This window comes from Clupea harengus, chromosome 18 (genome assembly GCF_900700415.2).
Source record: "Clupea harengus chromosome 18, Ch_v2.0.2, whole genome shotgun sequence".
NCBI lineage: Eukaryota > Metazoa > Chordata > Actinopteri > Clupeiformes > Clupeidae > Clupea > Clupea harengus.
Window position 1 is genome coordinate 22,259,677 of NC_045169.1, and position 20,371 is coordinate 22,280,047.

Genomic DNA, 20,371 nt, shown 5'->3' on the forward strand with positions numbered 1-20,371 from the left:
GAGGGAACAAATGAGATATGGGAGAAAACATTAGTTTGTGTTGCTTTGTTACGGAAACAAGTCCTCAAATTCCAGTTTTAGTGTAAATTAGCGTCAACTCAATTGAAATTGATGTAATGTGTTACTTTTTCATCACGCCATACGCAACACGCCAACATGACCTAAACAGCAGAATGAATTAGCCCTCAACAAAATACACTGGAGCACACTGCTGTCCCCGGTGACAAGGCCCATCCCAGACAGACACTGGACCGGACCAGGGTCCACTCACCGACTCCTCTTTCTTCCGCCTCAGAGTGCTCCATTCTGGGGAGAGGCCGGTGTCTTTGGGGGGGGAGGTACCGTGCTCCGAGCTCTCCTCCTCCTGTATATCGCCCCCTTCAGGCAGGTCGGGGTCACTGCACCAGTCTCGGACATCCTGACTAGCCGAGCACCTTGACAGGACTGTGTAGAAAACGAGAACTTTAAACACTACTTAAAAGGTGCAGTCCGTGTTTCTGTAGAAAGATGGTTGATATCTGAACACAACAGCCACTTCAATACACCCCTAAATTCACTGCTGCTGACGCAACATCGTTGATAGACAACTCTGCTTGTTTCCCATTTACAGGACTGTGTACAAACACTAGAGTTCTTCTGAGCGCAAACACAGAACAGACAGCTAGGGGACTGTGGGGAGAAATACGCCTTATCTGACAAAAACTGTATTGGTTTAGAATCACAGACTGCACCAATAACTCCACAGTACATCCCCGCTTTGAAAAGTGACATGCTTTTCAGATATGACATGTGCCTCATACACTACTGATATGCAGGTAATACACGTGATCTCCGGTGTGTCTAAAGACCTGATTTACTGGGTTGCATTCAATATGACTTGGCATATATATATATATATATATATGCCAAGTCATATTGAATATACATATACTGTATATATAGTCATATATACAGTACCAGTCAAAAGTTTGGACACACCTTCTCATTTTAGTAACATGTCAAAATTAGTAACATGTGTTTTAATCAACAACAAATGGTGACCAGATTGCTTCACAGTAAGGCCCAATCTTTTTTAGAATATAAATATGTGGCTTATTTTTGGCCATGGAATGTAGTCACATATACAGTACCAGTCAAAAGTTTGGACACACCTTTAATTTTTTTGAGAAGTTTTTTCTTTACTTTTATTATTTTATACATGGTAGATAACACTTTTTTTGTTTAGTACATCATTCCATATGTGTTCTTTCGTAGTTTAAATGTCTTCAGTATTAATCTACAATGTAGAAAATAATAAAAGTAAAGAAAAAACTTCTCAAAAAAATTAAAGGTGTGTCCAAACTTTTGACTGGTACTGTATATGTGACTACATTCCATGGCCAAAAATAAGCCACATATTTATATTCTAAAAAAGATTGGGCCTTACTGTGAAGCAATCTGGTCACCATTTGTTGTTGATTAAAACACATGTTACTAATTTTGACTCTTGTAAGAACACTAATTAAACTGAACTTAATTGGTTAACTGCAGAGCAATTTATTCATTTAAAAACGCATTATAAATTATAAATAATGTTTGACTTGAACTCGGTGACTTGCTTATTTATAACATACATCATAAATAATACCTGACAGTGAAAACTGCTGTGTGTGTGTGTGTGTGTGTGTGTATGTGTGTGCGCGTGTGTATTTGTGTTTGTGTTCGTGTGTGTGTGTGTGGGTGCATGTGTGTGTGTGTGTGTGTGTGTGTACTGCGTGCGTGTGTGCTTGTGCGTGTGCGGATGTGTGTGTGTGTGTGTATATGTATGCGTGTGTATGTGTGTGTGCATGTATGTGCGTGTGTGTGCATGTGTATGTGTGTGTGCGTGTGTGTGTGTGTCAGAGTGGATGTGACAGTTTGACTGAGGATGGTGAATAAAGTGTTTTGTCATATTTGAGGGTTTATATTTGTGGGCTTTAGTTGAAGGTTATTTGGATGTATGCTAAATGACAGAATCCCATCTCGGTGGGCTTCTGTTTTAAGGGGGGGGATATGTGACGGCCCAGCTAACCCCGCCCACGGGTAGATGGGAATATTGGTTTTGTCCCTTGTTTCTGATCAGGTGCGCGTGATTGGCTGGAGGATAAAAGGGCTAGGATTCCAACATGGCGGTCTCTCTCTCCTCCTCGCGGCTTCTGGCTTCTGTTGTGTTTTGTTGGTTTCTCCTATACTGATCCACACCACATTTTTGGTTATTCCTTTACACTGACGTACACCACACTTATCTAATCTTTAATGCTTTACCTTTGCATTTTTGCTAGTCTGTGTTAAACCTTATACTAATCTTTATTAAATTAAGTTATTATTATTGAAATTGTGCGTGGTCTCCCAATTCATGTTGCGTACTTTGAGCCGGTGCGTCACAGCGTGTAGTACCTGAGAGTGGCCTGAGGGTGGCGTCAAGGCCCATAGTGGCGCTGGCTTTGAGTGTGAGGTCTCTGTCCTCCAGGGTGGGGGGGTAGGAGCCTATGGCGGGGAGAGACGCGGTGCTGGATGCAGGGGGGGGGTTGAACAGCCCACTCCGCCTGATACCACCCTTACCCCACTACACATAAACACACACACATAAACACACACATCAACAAGCAAATAGCACACTGAGTCTGAAACTACCCTTACCCCACTACACACCAGCACACACACATTAACACACACACATAAACACACACATCAACAAGGCAACAGCACACTGAGTCTGAAACTACCCTTACCCCACTACACACCAGCACACACACATAAACACACACATCAACAAGCAATTAGCACACTGAGTCTGAAACCACCCTTACCCCACTACACATGAGCACACACACGTAAACACACACACATATCAACAATTAAACAGCCCACTCCACCTGAAACCACCCTTACCCCACTACAAAAGAACACACACATGTCAACAGTTAAATAGCCTACTGTCACTAAGACCTCTACCCCACTACACAAGAACACACACACACACACACACACACACACACACACACACACACACACACACACACACACACACACACACACTCACACACAGCCTCCTGCCTCTTAAACTACCTTTACCCCATTTCATAAGAGTAAACACATTCAGAGGATTATCAATGGCCGTATCCACTCACATACATCAGCAAACACATACTAACATGAACATGACATTACATACCTATCATCAATCACACTAATACTTCCATATGGGTATCATTAAGTCATACACGCTCACGTTAATATCATCAGTTATACACACACATGCACGCAAATACCACCAGTCACACACTCACACTACATATAACAGGCTCTATACATCCACATCCAATTAGGAATTAGCAGTAATACACTTCATCATCAGTGGTACACATGTGCATTGTCAGTAGTACACATTCACACAAGCTGGGGTCAAACTTAGACTGTCACAATGATAGGATCAGTCATTTTATCCCCTCAAATTTACCCTCAGATCAACTATTCTGGTTTATGGCATCAGAGACGCATTAGTGTCATCCTGAACAGAGCTGTCATAGAGGGCTGAACATACCTCAGAGGACAACACTCTCTTAATGGTCAGACTCCTGCGAGGGAGAGAGAGAAATAGAGAAAGGGAGGGAGGGAGATGAGAGACAGAAATAGAGAGAGAGAGAGAAAGAGAGAGAGAGAGAGTCATTAGCGATGTCTGATTAAAAACATGTAAATACACTGATTAAAAAAACATGCAGTATAAAAACAAAGCAATTGGTTGCACTGAAAAGGCTTCTATTTTGGCGTAGCTATTGCTCCAGTTGAGCTGGAATGGCATGTGGCTGGAGCCGGTCGGGAGTCAAAATAACACATAAACACAAAGCACTTGGTTGCACTGAAAAATCTCCTATTTTTGTGCAACTGCTGCTCCATTTGAGCCAGAATGGCGTGCGGCCAGAGCCAACTAGGAGCCAGTTGCCTACCTCTGCTGCAGGGCCTCCTCCACACATTCCAGCAGACTCCTGTGGTAGGAAGCACAGATGTTTATCTCTCAATGGGACCGCCTGTTCTCATCACACCAGCAAATGTCACTGTACTGTCAGCAAATCAGCGAGTCTAGTTCCACCACCACAGTTTCAGTACAGAATCAGAACTAGGTTAACCAGGGACAGAATCAGAATCAGAATCGGAAATAGGAATCAGGTCACCCAGAGACATGGCGTCAATGTATAGGGAGCACCATAGATATAAAAAACGTAGCGTCACATACATCAGCGGCCAATGAGGTATCTACATTTCTATATCTATGGGGAGCACTATGCTCTAGGTAACATGGAAAGTCTTTGGGAAAGTCCTACTTAAAACTCTTTTAAGGTTATACTTAAGAGCAAGAAGACCTAAAGACCATGTTAGTAAATATGATCTAGTTTAGTCTGTGGGCCCATAGACTGCATGCTTGTTTACAAACTGTAATCGTGTAAATCTGTCAGTCAAAAGCATAGATTAGATCATCTTACGGTGATTCAGCCTCATCTCCAGAGATGCTCCAGTCGTCATAAGAACCCTAAATAAGAAACCAATTAGAGTGCATTTTCTTTGGAAGAGGACACACAACATATATGTATGATTATATTATTATATATGTATTAGAGTGCATTTCTTTTGGAAGGGGACACACATCATATATGTATTATTATATCACATATGTATTAGAGTGGAAGGGGACGCACAGAGGCAGCACTCACCAGGTCGGGGTAGGGCTCCATCTCTTTCCTCCGTGGAAAGCCAAACTTCACCTGGTCAACTGGGGCACAGGAACACATGTCACACAACACACTCTTCCATCTGCAGACTCCAGACACACACACACACACACACACACACACACACACACACACACACACACACACACACACACACACACACACAGACTCCACTCCTGCATACGTCTTCAGCTCCTTCAATCATAGCCATTCTCCCAGAACACATGTCACACAACACACTCTTCCATCTCCAGACTCCAGACACACACACACACACACACACACACACACACACACACAGACTCCACTCCTACATAAGCCTTCAGCTCCTTCAATCATAGCCAGTCTACCAAACCACATTTCACATAACACACTCTTACATCTCCAGACCCACACACACACACACACACTCCACTCCTGCATATGCCTTTAGCTCCTTCAATCATAGCCAGTCTACCAGAACACATGTCACATAACACACTCGTACATCTCCAGACTCCAGACACACGCAAACACACACTCACACACACACACGCACAAACACACACCCACACTCCTCCTGCATATGCCTTCATCTCCTTCAATCATAGCCATTCTCCCAGAACACATGACACATAACACACTCGTACATCTCCAGACTCCAGACACACACACACACACACACACACACACACAGTCACATAACACTCGTACATCTCCAGACTGGTGCTTTAGTGTCACACTAACAAACTAGTCCACTTTAAAGAAGGGAGTGGAACAAACATCACTGATCACTCTCTTACATGATTGACTACTGAACTACTAAACTACTGAATTACTAAACTACTGAGCGACTGAACGACTGAACGACTGAACTACTAAACTACTGAACGACTGAACGACTGAACTACTAAACTACTGAACGACTGAACTACTAAACTACTGAACGACTAAACGACTGAACGACTGAACGACTGAACTACTAAACTACTGAACGACTGAACTACTAAACTACTAAACGACTGAACGACTGAACTACTGAACGACTGATCTCTCTTTAACTCTGTTCAGGTATTAACCTTCGCCATGCACTTCTAAACCATGCGTCTGTTTGCGCCAAAGAGCATTCCACGAGATGAATGACCCTCCGATGTGTTTGTTTTGTCGTAGGTTATGAACATGGACGCTCATGGCTGTTTGTGTGATATGATGTGCATGTGTCTGTGATACAGCGCTCTCTGTTAAGACCCATCAGAGGTCATGTGTTCCTGAGTGTCTTCTTCTCTCTGCATTGTGACAGTATGTGCTACGCTACAAAGTGCTCTTGTTACAATAGCTCTTCAGTTTGTGTGCTCATGCATACACACACACAGTACACACACACACACAGTTTGTGTGTGTGTGTGTGTGTGTGTGTGTATGCGTGCGTGTGTGTGAGTGTGTGTGTGTGTGTGTGTGTGTGTGTGTGTGTGTGTGTGTGTGTGTGTGTGTGTGTGTATGCGTGCGTGTGTGTGAGAGAGAGACAGAGAGAGAACATGCACATCTGTGTTAGGGTTTCCGCTAGAATTCTTTCTTGTCAGCCCGCTGTCTGGAAAAAAATTATTTTACCAGACATTTTCAAAACAGAATGGCGCATCTTTCAGTAACAATCTATGTTACAAACACAAATATAATCCTATATAATGCCTATATAATCTTCGTCTTCAAATCAGTTTGACCTCGACCCTGATGTCAGGGGTGGGCATCTTGTATGGCAACTCTACTCAACATGAATAGATAATGTCCAACTCCTACCCGTCTGCCATAGCAGCTCAATCGTGCTTGACACCACGTTATTCTAATATGATGCAATCAAAAACTCTCAAATTGTCCTGCTTTGCAACCATGGACATGAAACTAAAGAAGTAAGGACACAAAACTGAAGACAACAAACTAAAGATTAACTTTTAAATGCACAATTTTCAAGCATTCTAAGAAGAAAGTGACAACAGAAATACATTGCTTACTGTTGCTAGTCAGGTCGATGTGAAACCATATTTCTTGCATAACCTATCCTGCAAGTTATAGCTTACGGTTATAAGATTATTATTAAGCAAAATGTGGTTAAGGTGAACATAACTGCCCCAGTGAAGTGAATAGGCCTATTTACCCTGTTTAACTGCCCCAGTGAGGTGAATATTTGCCTATTTACCTTTCTTAACTGCCCCAGTGAAGTGAATATTTGCCTATTTACCCTGCTTAACTGCCCCAGTGAAGTGAGTAGGCTTATTTACCCTGCTTAACTGCCCCAGTGAAGTGAGTAGGCCTATTTACCCTGTTTAACTGCCCCAGTGAAGTGAGTAGGCCTATTTACCCTGTTTAACTGCCCCAGTGAAGTGAATAGGAGTATTTACCCTGCTTAAGGTTGCTGGCTTTACCGTCAGGTACAGGCTATCAGACAAACCCAGAGAGCCACTGGGGTTTCCGATCGATTACGCCCTTGATGTAGAAATAGAATCATTTGATTAGCTAATCTCCATGTGTCTGACGATCAAAATTAGATTTTCTATTCATTGGCACTACTGCGGACATGGTAAAGGCTTTTGGAGGGCGTGTGTGTGTGTGTGTCTGTATGTATCTGTGTGTGCGTGTCTGTATGTATGTGTGTGTCTGTGTGTATGTGTGTGTGCGTGTGTATGTGTGTGTGTGTATGAGTGTGTGTGTGTGTGTGTGTGTATGTTTGTGTGTATGTGTGTGTGTATATGTGTATGAGCGTGGGTGGGTGTGTGGGGGGTTGGCTGTGAGAGACAGAGGATGGCATAGATCATGCCAGTGGCATAGCCAGGGCAGCGTGCAGCACAGTGCCACCTCTATGTGCCCTGCCCCCTGTGACATCAGCAGGCCTGGCTGAAAGAACGCCTTGTTAACGCCAGGCTCCGGAGTCCTATCTCACACCTCCATACATTACAGACAGTAAGGGGCTGAGAAACAATGGATCTCACACACACACACACACACACATGAGTCCTCCCTCACACCTCCATACATTACAGACAGTATGGGGCTGAGAAACACTTGCTCTCACACACACACACATGCACCGACACACACACACACACACAGACACACATACACACACACACATGCATTGTTCCATAAACTAACCAGCATTGTGTTGACATCAGCCCTCCACCCACCCACACACACAAACACCCAGATCCATACAGTGCATCAAACTGCAAGGGACTGACTTCATCTCTAGAGACATTATCCCGTAAACTCTGAATGGACACACACAGACACACACACACACACACACACACACACACACACACACACACACACACACACACACACACACATATATATCTAAGTGCAAAGTGTAAAGGCTTTTGTTTAAATCACTTCTAGAGAGGACTAGAGAGTGAAAACATGGTTGTAGAGTATGAGAGTCAGATGTATGCATCCACACAGGGCTGGAAAAGCCCCAAATATGTCTGAATAATTTAGGTGGAATGTCAAAAACTGAGAAGACATTTCCATTGCAAATGATCAACAGAAGCTATGGGGAGGGAGAGCATTTAAGACAGTGTGTGAGTGAATGTGTATGTGTGTGAGTGTGTGTGTGTGAGAGTGAGAGTGTGAGTGAGTGTGTGTTTGTATGACAGTGTGTGAGCAAATATGTATGGTTGGGAGTTACAAAGAGAGAAACCCTGTGATTGTGATTGCACTCATAAGAGAGAAAGAGAGAGAGAGAAGAGAGAGAGGGAGGGAGAGAGGAGAGAGAGGGAGAGAGAGAGTGAAGGGAGAGCAAAATAGAGAGAGGAGAGAGAGAGAGCGAGAGGGGGAGAGAGATGGAAGGGAGACAGAGAGAGAGAAGGGAGAGCAGAATAGAGAGAGAGGAGAGAGAGAGTTCACTGTGCACTCACATTGTTCTTCAGACAGCGTCTTTGCGACTGTCAAGTGTTTCCCCTCTGACTGAATCTTATCAGGAGCAGCATCTCCAGTCTGCAGAAACACACACACACACACACACACACACACACACACACACACACACACACACACACACACACACACACACACACACACACACACACACACACACAACATTAGATCTGTCTTCTCATTTTAGATTGTAATTTACTTGCTGTTACTGTGTGTGTGTGTGTGTGTGTGTGTGTGTGTGTGTGTGTGTGTGTGTGTGTGTGTGTGTGTGTGTGTGTGTGTGTGTGTGTGTGTGTGTGTGTGTGTGTGTGTGTGTGTGTGTGTGATCACCCTCACCTCCAGGTCGTTCTCGTCTAGGTTCTGTGTATTGTGGAGGTCTGGGTTGTTGGCCATGTCCAGCAGCTCTATGATGAGATTTCTGGTCAGCAGCTGGGTCACAAACCGGTGCTACGGAGAAAGACACGAGAGCTCACTCCATCACCTCCCATCTCACCTGGACACTTCGAACCTCACCTGGCTACCTCAAGACTTCACATGGTCACCTCAGTCAACCGGTCGACTCAGACCGAATCTGGTCACCTAACATCTCACCTTGTCATCTAACACCTCAGCTGGGTCATAAACTGGTGCTATGGAGAAAGACAAGGGTTCACTCCATCACCTCGTGACCTCTGACCTCTGACCTTGCCTGGTCATAACACTCACATAAGGGCTCACCTGTCATCTAGATCAAGACTTTACCTGGTTAGATACAATTTCAGCTAGCCACCTCATCTCAACTGGTTGCCTTATTTCATCTGATAATATAATATCTCACCTTGTCATGTACGATCTCACCTGGTAACCTGAATTAACCAGGTCACCTCTAATTTCACCTGGTCATCTACATTTACCTCTCAGGTGACCTCTGGTGACCCCTTAAGCTTGTTATCTCAGACCTCACATCAACATTCAAACCACAACAACTCATCACAAGTTTAGTTTTTTTATATTTATTCGGGTTCCTTGATGTCATAATCACAAAATCCCCCCCCCCATAATCCCTAATCCCCAATCCCAGATAATCTCTCTGGACAGTTGTTTGAAACGAAAAATGCCTGTTATCTTTTAATTAGTGCCTCCTGGACAGAATCAGAGATTACGTACAGTAGTCAGGTCCACACACGTCAACTGATGAGTGAGATATTAAAGGCTTTTGTGTAAAGGTTTATAGACCAGCTACATAACCATACAACTCTATATACTATTTGATGTGGCACGGTGGTGCAGTTAGCTATGGATAAGAGCGTCTGCTAAATACTAGTCCTTTAGCTTTAATTCTGTCGGGTCATGGAAACAGCAGTATGTCACAGTATTTATTCATGAGCATTTCATGCATTTTTTTTTTTTTTAGGGGGTTTTCTGCTTTTATGTACAGCACATGTTTTAGTACTAGTACTGGTGTTTTAGTGTATTAGCAAAATGTTTTAAAAAGACAATAATACAATAACAAAGCCTCATACGAAGAAACAGAATGCCCTGGAATTATGGGCATGAATTTCATTTTTATTATCCCTTCAGAGTCACATAGTTTTAATGATTCAGGACAAAAAAAAATATTGCAGCCTTAATAAAGATCTCCCAAGAGTGAACTACACCTGGGCAGTAAGGGAGGTGGTGTTTAACTACACCTGGGCGGTAGGGGAGGTGGTGTTTAACTACTCCTGGGCGGTAAGGGAGGTGGTGTTTAACTACACCTGGGCGGTAAGGGAGGTGGTGTTTAACTACACCTGGGCGGTAAGGGAGGTGGTGTTTAACCACACCTGCCCAGAAAGGGAAGTGGTGTTGAACTACACCTGGGCAGTAAGGGAGGTGGTGTTGAACTACACCTGGGCGGTAAGGGAGGTGGTGTTGAACTAAACCTGGGCGGTAAGGGAGGTGGTGTTGAACTACACCTGGGCGGTAAGGGAGGTGGGGTTGAACTACACCTGGGCGGTAAGGGAGGTGGGGTTGAACTACACCTGGGCCGTAAGGGAGGTGGTGTTTACCTGAAGGAGTGTCTCTGCAGTAGGTCTTTTTCTGGGATTCTTAATGAGCGCCATCTTCACAAAGCTGTGAAAGCCTGCAGACCTGCAACAGAGAGGAAGTGACACGTTTTCAGCATCTGCCCCTCTGCTCTACTCGCAGTGGAGGCACGATTTCTGAACCATATGAACATAGTTTGTCTTTTTGCAATGTTGTTCTCCACATTTACAAAGAAAATGATTCATTGCTTTTTCCTAGGAGTGTATTTCCCATGTAACCATGGTCTTACCATTTGCTTTTGTCTTTGAGTTTGGGCGGCTGGAAACTGCTCTTAGACATGAGCATCAGCGCCCTGAATCACACACAATATGCATGTCAGGAACAACAAGTGACTTGTGTACTGTAGTTTCAAATGAGTCACGCTAACTACTACCGCAGACTGGGAAATAGTGGCTCATGTGTCATACTAAGTGGTTCCACTCATCATTCTAACTCCTTAAGCATTTCACATTTACTATAAACAGGAGGAGTCAGAGAATCTTACACACCAACCCTGATACAACGATTTCAATATTAACTTTAGGAGCTATTACTGATTGTTTCTTGAGTCTTCAAATCATATACCATATGAAATCCACTAATCATATAACATGTGGATTGGGTTACACCAGTCATTTTAAACATTGAATTTCGATGTGAAGTTGAGACATCAGTGCCAGTGACAGTGAGAGTCATAGGCACCCCCTGGATAGCTCAAAGCTCATCATAACTCGAGATACAAACGCACATTTTGCACAGTCACTATGCAAATCAATGAATTACCATCTCAGTATCCGGGCTATTCATGAAACTTTAATCCGAATTTCAACATCCCCTCCCACCGATTAATCACAGGAAGCTAATTATGATCGCGTTGTCGCGGCAACCTCCCTAAAAATAGCTCGACCCTCTGTCAGGCTGTCGGCGAGCGCGCGTCTGTGTCTGACCTCATGGGGTGAAGGTCAAACATGGGCGGCTGGAGCTCGGCCAGCTCGATGGCGGTGATGCCCACCGCCCAGATGTCGCACAGGTGGTTGTAGCCGCCCTTCTTCTCCACCGCTGCCACTTCCGGAGCCATCCTGAGACAGACAGACAGACAAACAAACAAATTCAGGCAAACCAATAAACAAACACAAGAAAAGAAAAGAAACCTCAGAACAACACAAAATGGGAACAAGAACAAACAAAGAAAAAAAAAAAGCTCAAGACAATACCACACAAAGCAAAACGAAAAAGAGATGGTGACGCTAAGCTGAATCTCACTGCATATAAGGGCACCGAGGTTTTAAGATAGAAAATGTCACCGATGTGGTCAACAACAGCACCTTGGTTTATCACAGGTTCTTTGTGCAAGAGCAGGTAGGTGATGAATAAAAAATGAAGAGAGAGAGATACAAGGGAAGAGAGAAAGAGAGACAGAGAGAGAGAGGTCTAGAGGTCTAGAGCCCTTATCGTCCAGCTCACCAGTAGGGAGTTCCAATGAAAGACTTCCTCTTGGCAACAGAAGCACTGATCTCCGCGGCAACACCGAAGTCAGCTGGGAGAGAGGTCAGTGTTGTAGCAGGGTTAGCCAGAGGTACATTCATGAAACTCACAAGAGTCATTCACTACAATTCAAGAGATTGAACTTCCAGCCAAGAAACTAAATACTCAATAAACTAAATACACTACCAGTCAAGAACCTAAATACTCAAGAAACTAAATACTCTACCAGTCAAGAACCTAAATACTCAAGAAACTAAATACTCTACCAGTCAAGAAACTAAATACTCTACCAGTCAAGAACCTAAATACTCAAGAAACTAAATACTCTACCAGTCAAGAAACGAAATACTTAAGAAACTAAATACTCTACCAGTCAAGAAACTAAATACTCTACCAGTCAAGAAACTAAATACACTACCAGTCAAGAAACTAAATATTCTAGCAGTCAAGAAACTAAATACACTACCAGTCAAGAAACTAAATACTCTACCAGTCAAGAAACTAAATACTCAAGGAAACTAAATACTCAAGAAACTAAATACTTTACCAGTCAAGACTTTATATAGACCATACACAAAGACCACTCGTCAAGAGAATGCATAGACCAGAAACATGCCCTGCCAATCAAGAGATTCAATACACAAGATCAATACACTACCACTCAAGACTTTCAGTACACCTGGCTGAATCTGTGTGTTTTTTCAAGGCCATATAGGTCTCGGCTCAAGTAGAAGGCTTTAAACACAGTTTTTTATAGAATAGCTTACATTACTGCTACAAGCATACACTCTGAAGAACTGCTTTCCAAAAATACTTTCAAATGAAAATAGAAATATTGTGAATTCAAATGATATATTGAGGTTGTTTATACTGTAGTCGTTTCAGAATGAAGGAGAGAGAGGAAGGCATGTGAGGGCCATTCTGTGACCTTCACGCTACGAGAACACAAAGAATCTCACCTAGTTTGACATCTCCTCTGTTTGTGATGAGGATGTTAGCTCCCTAGGTAAAAAAAAAGACAGGTAAATTGAGGTCGATCTCTCTCTCACTCTCTCTCTCGGTCACTTACTCATTCACATACACACACACAGACAGACACACACACACACACACACACACACACTATGCCCTTGATCCAGTGCTAGCACACAGCTCACTCTTGTGTCTCTTTGTGGAGCTAATGGTGATGTCCCTGTGGCTCAGTCACTGCTGAAGGATGCCAAGGTCACAGAACTGATTCCCAGGGTGAGAACACTCACAGGCACGCCACGTCTGCGCTACGGCCTGATAATGTGAGAACTCAATGTGCACACAAAACATGTCAGTATAAATGTATATAAAATGGTGCTTCCTGAACCACTTGTGTACCCCCCCCCCATTAATCAGGTATTTTTCCGTCTCCAGAGCCCCTATATGCCTGACTAAGTGTGCATTTTGGATTTACCTTAATATCCCTGTGCATTTTGGATTTACCTTAATATCCCTGTGCAGTTAGGATTCATTTAATATCCCTGTGCATTTTGGATTTACCTTAATATCCCTGTGCAGTTAGGATTCATTTAATATCCCTGTGCATTTTGGATTACCTTAATATCCCTGTGCAGTTTGGATTACCTTAATATCCCTGTGCATTTTGGATTTACCTTAATATCCCTGTGCATTTTGCTTGTTTCATGCAGATGGTACAGGCCCTGTGCGAACAGAGAGAGAGAAAGAAACAGAGCGAGAGAAAGAAAGAAACAGAGAGAGAGAAAGAAACAGAAACAGAGAGAGAAAGAGAAATGAGTACTGAGAGCCACTTGAGCAAATGATTCATGCACGTTCATGCGTTCACATTCCTCCGGTTGTTCTGGTTCTCTAATTGGACTGACTCAGAGAGGAGAAACATGAGCAGACAGCACCAGTTGTCAAAATGGTTTCTCGCTACGCCACCTCTCAGGCATAACCGTACTACAATAGGTTCTGATCGTTAAGCGTCCTTTCCACAACTTAAACAATTTAATATCTAAAGAATTACAGATTATGTGAACAAAACATGCAGTACATATTACAAGGGAGGCCATATGACTTCTTCACATTCATTGAACACTTCCCCTTATTCAACATGTCAACACACCTACCTACAGCAGACATAATTACCACAGTCATCACTACAGACAGGTGTGATTACCACAGTCATCACTACAGACAGGTGTGATTACCACAGTCATCACTACAGACAGGTGTGATTACCACAGTCATCACTACAGACAGGTGTGATTACCACAGTCATCACTACATACAGGTGTGATTACCACAGTCATCACTACATACAGGTGTGATTACCACAGTCATCACTACAGACACCACAGTCATCACCACAGTCATCACTACATACAGGTGTGATTACCACAGTCATCACTACATACAGGTGTGATTACCACAGTCATCACTACATACAGGTGTGATTACCACAGTCATCACTACAGACACCACAGTCATCACCACAGTCATCACTACAGACAGGTGTGATTACCACAGTCATCACTACATACAGGTGTGATTACCACAGTCATCACTACAGACAGGTTTGGCTGTAGGGGGTTACTGTACCTGTAATGTTTCCCGGCAGACATAAGCGATCTGTTTCTCCTTCAATGGTCCAGTCACTGTGGGAAAAAAGCCACTTTTTTAACTTAAAAAAACAAAACAAAACAATAAAACATTATTTCCCATCCCACACACGGTCTGTCCCACACATGGACAAATGAGACACAAATGCTGTCTCTTCAGATTTGGCTGGACTGGTGCTGCTATTTCTACATTAAGAAAAACAATCAATAGCATGAACATCATAGCACGAACATCCCATAAATCGCATGAACGTGACATAAAATGAATCCATAATGAAATGAAATAAATCAGAATGTATCTTCAGCTAGTCATATATTGGCATTATGCCCGGAGGCAGTCCTTAGCACATGAGAGCATGCACATAAACATAAATGTTCAAGTAACGCAGTTATGTGCCATGTTATTACTGTACGGGGTCACCCAAAACGACGACTTTAGAAATAATTATAAAGGTAATTACAAAAACCTAATAAACAAACAGATAGCTTCTCTGGAGTCTGATCCGTGCATGAGACAAGGATGACAGCAGCGCTGCTCCTATGTGTCCACGCAATAGGCACACTCATGATGACCTTTGACCCCTTACCGTGGTAGATGTCCTGCAGCGACCCTCCCCCGCAGAACTCCATGCATATCCATAACTTAGTATTCCTGAAAGGGCGCAGAGGAAACACACGTTTATTATTCTCGAATTATTATTATTATCACGTTTGTTATTCTCTTATTATTATTATTATTAGCACGTTTATTATTCTCTGTGCTGCTTTTTGCTTCGGAGCATGCCTGGCTGCCAGGACCTTTGTTTGCCAGGACAATGCAACACTTACAGATTTCGCACAATTTGTAACAATCGCCACAGAAATATAAACTTTATTTTCCTCCAGGATGGAGTTGGAATTTTAAACACGTGCTGTGAGTTATTCAGCTTGGCGAGAGAGCTCAACTATCACCAACAAGCCTCCTATAAACAGAGAGTTCAGCTCTGGAGGTAGCATTAAGACACACAGCAGAAAAGGAGAAGACAAAAATGGCCTGGGGGATTTTTAGATCGAGGTCAATTTGTCTCGCCTGCACGCCACTATCGTATACAAGACCTCAGTCTGAATTCAGGTCTATGTTAGTCCTTGGAATGTCTTTGTTTGCTTCGAGAGACTCATTTAGCAACAAAATAATAAAACATGTTCTGAGCTTCTGACACTATAGAATGTCACATGACACAATTCAGTCTGTTACCAGCAAATGTTTAAAAACCACATACCGCTTTAGATTTGTCATTCTTGGACGTTAATTGAATAGAGTTGAATAGAGTTAAGTTTCTACCCTAATAGCACTGGGCTGGGGAACAAACATCTCACACACAAACCCCAACACACTGGCACTTGACCTCCAAGACAAGAATGGGAGTCGACTTGGCATGTTGCAAACAGTACAGGCCTGTTTTTCCAAGGGGAATCATTTGAATTGGAGTCCTCTGTCAAGGGAGGGAAGGCCTTGGCAAAAGGGGGTGGATTGTGCGCTACGGAATGCACCATTTTCTGCACGAGCATCTGCCCTGGCAAAAAAGGAACTCCCCATGTGTTCTACAAGCAACCGGTTCCAGAAGGCTGCACCTGTGGTAGCTGCCGAAATAGGCCACGATGTTCTTGTGCTTGCATTCCTTCATCATGGTGATCTCCTGCTGGATAGACGTGATGTCATCACCTGTAGACAGGGGAAAGGGGGAGTCACATGACTGGGCAGTTGACCAATGAATGTCAGCTTGCTCATTAAGCATGTGTACTGTAATATGACATAACAGCTGCAAACACTGTTGCATTGTGCAACACATAACAAGAATCCTGTCAAAACTAGCTTTTTATTTAATTTGGATTGAAACCAAGACAGACAATTGTATTTTATGGACAAAAGGCGAAACTAAATCAAAATGTTGTCCTTCACTGAATAAACATTTGGAATAGCAAATATGAATAGAAGTCTGAATAGGAGGGCTGTTACTAACCAGGATCCAGTTTCACAATTTTGATAGCAGCGATTGCAGAGGTTTTGATGTTCCGTGCCTACAATGCAAAAGATTCTTTTGAGCCCATCAATAATTATAACTTCGACAGCCTTTCATATGTCCAAAACAAATCTGCATCAACAACTGGTAACTTTTTAGCTCTAGAATTAATTCTAGAGCCAGTTTTTATAGAAATCCAGTGAAGTTATCTTGTCAACGATCGTTACCATGATAACCATCTACATCAACTCTTTATAGACTCAGGGTCCAGATAAAATAACATATCACATAAGATTAAATAGCATAGTAATGACTACCCAGTGATTAAAACATACAGATATGTGTTCCAATGTTACCAAAACTAGGAGGAATATCTTATCTTGGCTCACTTAAGCCATTATCAACACTCACATAACTCACATAAATGTGTGCATAAAATTCCCCAATACAGCATTAAAGATGGCAAATGTACTAATCACAAGCATATTGTACTGTATGTGGCTTGTACTTGGCCATCTTAGAAACTTAATCAAGAATCTGAATCCATCATTGTATGCCATAATATAATTTTTGTTGTGTTTCAATTCTGTTGTTCAGTGAATGTGTGAAGATTAAATACAACTGCAGAGGCAGTTCTAAACACAGTGCATCAACAGCTGCTCATCAACATTCTGGCTCCCGCATTCTTTTAGAAATCCACCTGGCATCGTGCTGGTACAAGCCCCGTCATCAGGCCTGACGGCTTCACGCAGGTCAACCTTGCCTTTCACCTTGCTGTGCGTGTATGTGTGTGTGTTTGTGTATCTGTCTGTCTCAGTGTGTGCCTGTCTGTGTGTGTGTGTGTGTGTGTGTGTGTGTGTGTGTGTGTGTGTGTGTGTGTGTGTGTGTCTGTGTGTGTGTGTGAACAGACTGAAGCAGACGGGCAGGGCTGGGGAAAGTAACGAGAGCCGGTGCTCAGCGGGTAGCCGCTCCACCCACCAAACATGGCTCCTGTCCAAGGGCACACACCTACTGACTGATGCATCACACACACACACACACACACACACACACACACACACGCGCACGCACACGCACACACACACACACACACACACACACACGCACACACACACCTACGGACTGATGCATCAGCATTTATTATTGAGAAATACCCGGGAAAAGGCAGGCTGGGGCCTGGCAGGAACTCTGATTTGCTGTCATCCTGCTGTGCCTGAGTCCAGAAAAGAAACCTGCTGTTTTATCAACCAAGGTGCTGAAGAAAATGTGATTAAGATTACAAACAGAGAAATGATTACATCTAACAACAAAAATAAATACTATTCTGTCTGTCTAAGAAATATGTCATTTCCCATAACTTTTTGTTCCCAATCTGTCTCTGTGTGGGCTACAGGTTTAAAGAAACTTTCACATCACAATGAGGTGACTGCCATAGCCACAGCCTTATCCAGCATCAGCAATTATGTGTTCAGCTGGCTAATTATAGTGGTGTGTTGTGTGACAGTGATAATATGCCCTGCTCTGGCGTGTGACTAGTCACTGATTCAGAAGTGTGGGTACTTTGGTGCATGAAAAGTGAACATCCTTGTTTTAAATGTCTGTCTTCAGCTAGACCAAATCCTTTTAACTGTGTAGCCTAAAGAAGCAGCGCGCTGGATGTCTGCCTTGTGTACAGCGATCTAAGACACAACCACTGATCAGGCAGCCAAAACCTAGACAAAACCTGGAGCTTGCCATCACGTCCTGTTTTTTTCCTGTTACAGCGAGGGACTTCCTGTGACCAACATGACAGCAACGTTCCCTGCAGTGCCTGAAATAATACTGAGGCTGATTTAGGACAAAAGGCCCAAACAAGCACAGCAACCAGCTCTGCAGACGTGAACCACAACACTGATTTAACATCAATACTAACCTTTTTTGAATTGAGGGGGTGAATTACATTTAATTAAAGACGAGTGTCCACTTATAGCTTTGACCTTTTGGAAATGAATGTTAATGCATTTCTCAAAGTCTTCCGCTGAGGGAACTTAACCCCGACACAGCCTCCTTGAAGGAGCTCTTTGTGGGTTGTCAAGATGAAGTAACAAACCACTGCTTGCTCGCCCACTGCGCGGTCGCTGTGACGGGTGATTGCGTGATGCGTAGCTGCTCGCCAGGGACAAGAGGTCTCGTGGAGTGCGCCAATGTGTACCGTCTGGCATCGAGCCACCTTACGTTGGGTACAGTATGTTGACAACAGAGTAGAAGCGTCAACGTAAACACGCATGACCTCATGGCTATTGTTTGGAGGGGTAGTCATTACGTTTTAAACTGTACATTACAGATCTAGACTTGCAGAGGAAATCACTGCAGCATAATGTCCTCACCATGGTTCAGACTCAAGTAAAGCAAAGGAATTTGTGTAAGGGCAGAAAAATAAATAAGATACCTTGTCGTTTATGTTTTTTTCTGCATCGGCAATGCAACAGGTTTAACATACTGACATGGTTTGTGGAAGCCTGCAAATAATTTAACCCACTAGATTAAGTAATTGTATACGTGATACTGTCCATTTGTACATTTTCAAAGTCCATATGAACATTCCCTTCAACCTCTAGGTTGTTTCACCGACCAAGTTAACATTATTTATTTCCAAAGCATGTGGGAGAGCGGATGACGAAGTTCAATGTGCCTGTCTGCAATTGTGGGTGAAGGTGATGTTGAACGGGACATCATCACTTTAGAATGACGTGCAGGAATGACATTTTGGTTCATAGTTAGCCATTAAAAAGCTTATTCCACCGAAACTTATCTGACCTCACGCACCACAACTGCCTGTTAGCCCTTCCTCATAAACGTTCTTAAATGCCGCAACAAATGACTGTCATAGTTACTGTTTACCAACAGGATGCAGAAAAGTCGTAAATCACTGCTGTGTTGCGGACAGGGCGAGTGCAATTACGCAAGATATTCCAGAGTAAAGCAAAGTTTCAAAGAATGTGCGAACGGCAATATATTGAAACTGTGAGTGCCCAACGACAGAGTATTACGAAATAAATAATGTGAAATAAAGCTAAATGCTAAAGCCAAGAGGAACGTAGCCTGCACAGGATAGGCGAAATGTGAAGCCTCCTCAAACTCCCAAATCCCAGTGAACGGACAAAATGAGCTTTCTAATGCTAGCTTTCCAACTGACCTTAAATACATCTCCGTATGTGCCACTCCCAATACGATGAATTATCTCGTAGTCGTCCAGAGGGTCCAAAAACGAAACCCCGATGGTATCCATTTCAGCCGTTTGTTTTAATGGTGTTTCTCACGCCTTAGACGGTCATGGTATGACAGAACCGCTGGCGATGTAGTACTGTGTCCAGCGGCGCTAGCCAGTCGTATCCTCTATCCGCAGTTACTAATGAATCATTCACAACTGCCAGGTGTTGCAGCCTGTCGAGTTATCTCAGTGGTTGTTCGAAAGCACTAATCACGTTGTCATTCAACTTCCAGCGCCAATTTTCAGAGGACGTCGCGTCACCCTGTGCGGTCCTCCAAGTTGCACCAACACCAATGCCTTTTTGCGCATGACTAGATTGGTGGATGCTGA

At 43.2% G+C, this 20,371-nt stretch overlaps 1 protein-coding gene across 2 annotated transcripts in view; it reads right to left on the bottom strand.

Moving 5' to 3' along the window:
- map4k2 (mitogen-activated protein kinase kinase kinase kinase 2) overlaps positions 1–20,345 on the bottom strand; it is a 27,854-nt gene extending 7,509 nt beyond the window's left edge. Inside the window, exons 1-19 of one of the 2 annotated variants that reach the window (XM_012830807.3) lie at positions 19,967–20,345; positions 16,792–16,849; positions 16,403–16,493; positions 15,379–15,443; positions 14,772–14,827; positions 13,823–13,870; positions 13,139–13,181; positions 12,159–12,231; positions 11,642–11,773; positions 10,945–11,007; positions 10,679–10,760; positions 8,988–9,098; positions 8,633–8,711; positions 4,728–4,786; positions 4,500–4,546; positions 3,966–4,004; positions 3,563–3,596; positions 2,416–2,584; positions 272–444 (exon numbers count right to left, since the gene is read on the bottom strand). In XM_012830807.3, the coding sequence (XP_012686261.1) occupies positions 272–444; positions 2,416–2,584; positions 3,563–3,596; positions 3,966–4,004; positions 4,500–4,546; positions 4,728–4,786; positions 8,633–8,711; positions 8,988–9,098; positions 10,679–10,760; positions 10,945–11,007; positions 11,642–11,773; positions 12,159–12,231; positions 13,139–13,181; positions 13,823–13,870; positions 14,772–14,827; positions 15,379–15,443; positions 16,403–16,493; positions 16,792–16,849; positions 19,967–20,059 (1,515 nt within the window). In that variant the 5' untranslated portion in view covers positions 20,060–20,345. Of the gene's footprint in view, positions 1–271; positions 445–2,415; positions 2,585–3,562; positions 3,597–3,965; positions 4,005–4,499; positions 4,547–4,727; positions 4,787–8,632; positions 8,712–8,987; positions 9,099–10,678; positions 10,761–10,944; positions 11,008–11,641; positions 11,774–12,158; positions 12,232–13,138; positions 13,182–13,623; positions 13,794–13,822; positions 13,871–14,771; positions 14,828–15,378; positions 15,444–16,402; positions 16,494–16,791; positions 16,850–19,966 lie in introns of those variants that run through there. The other variant, XM_031584494.2, reaches the window with a different exon arrangement.
- Between the last annotated feature and the right edge of the window lie 26 nt (positions 20,346–20,371).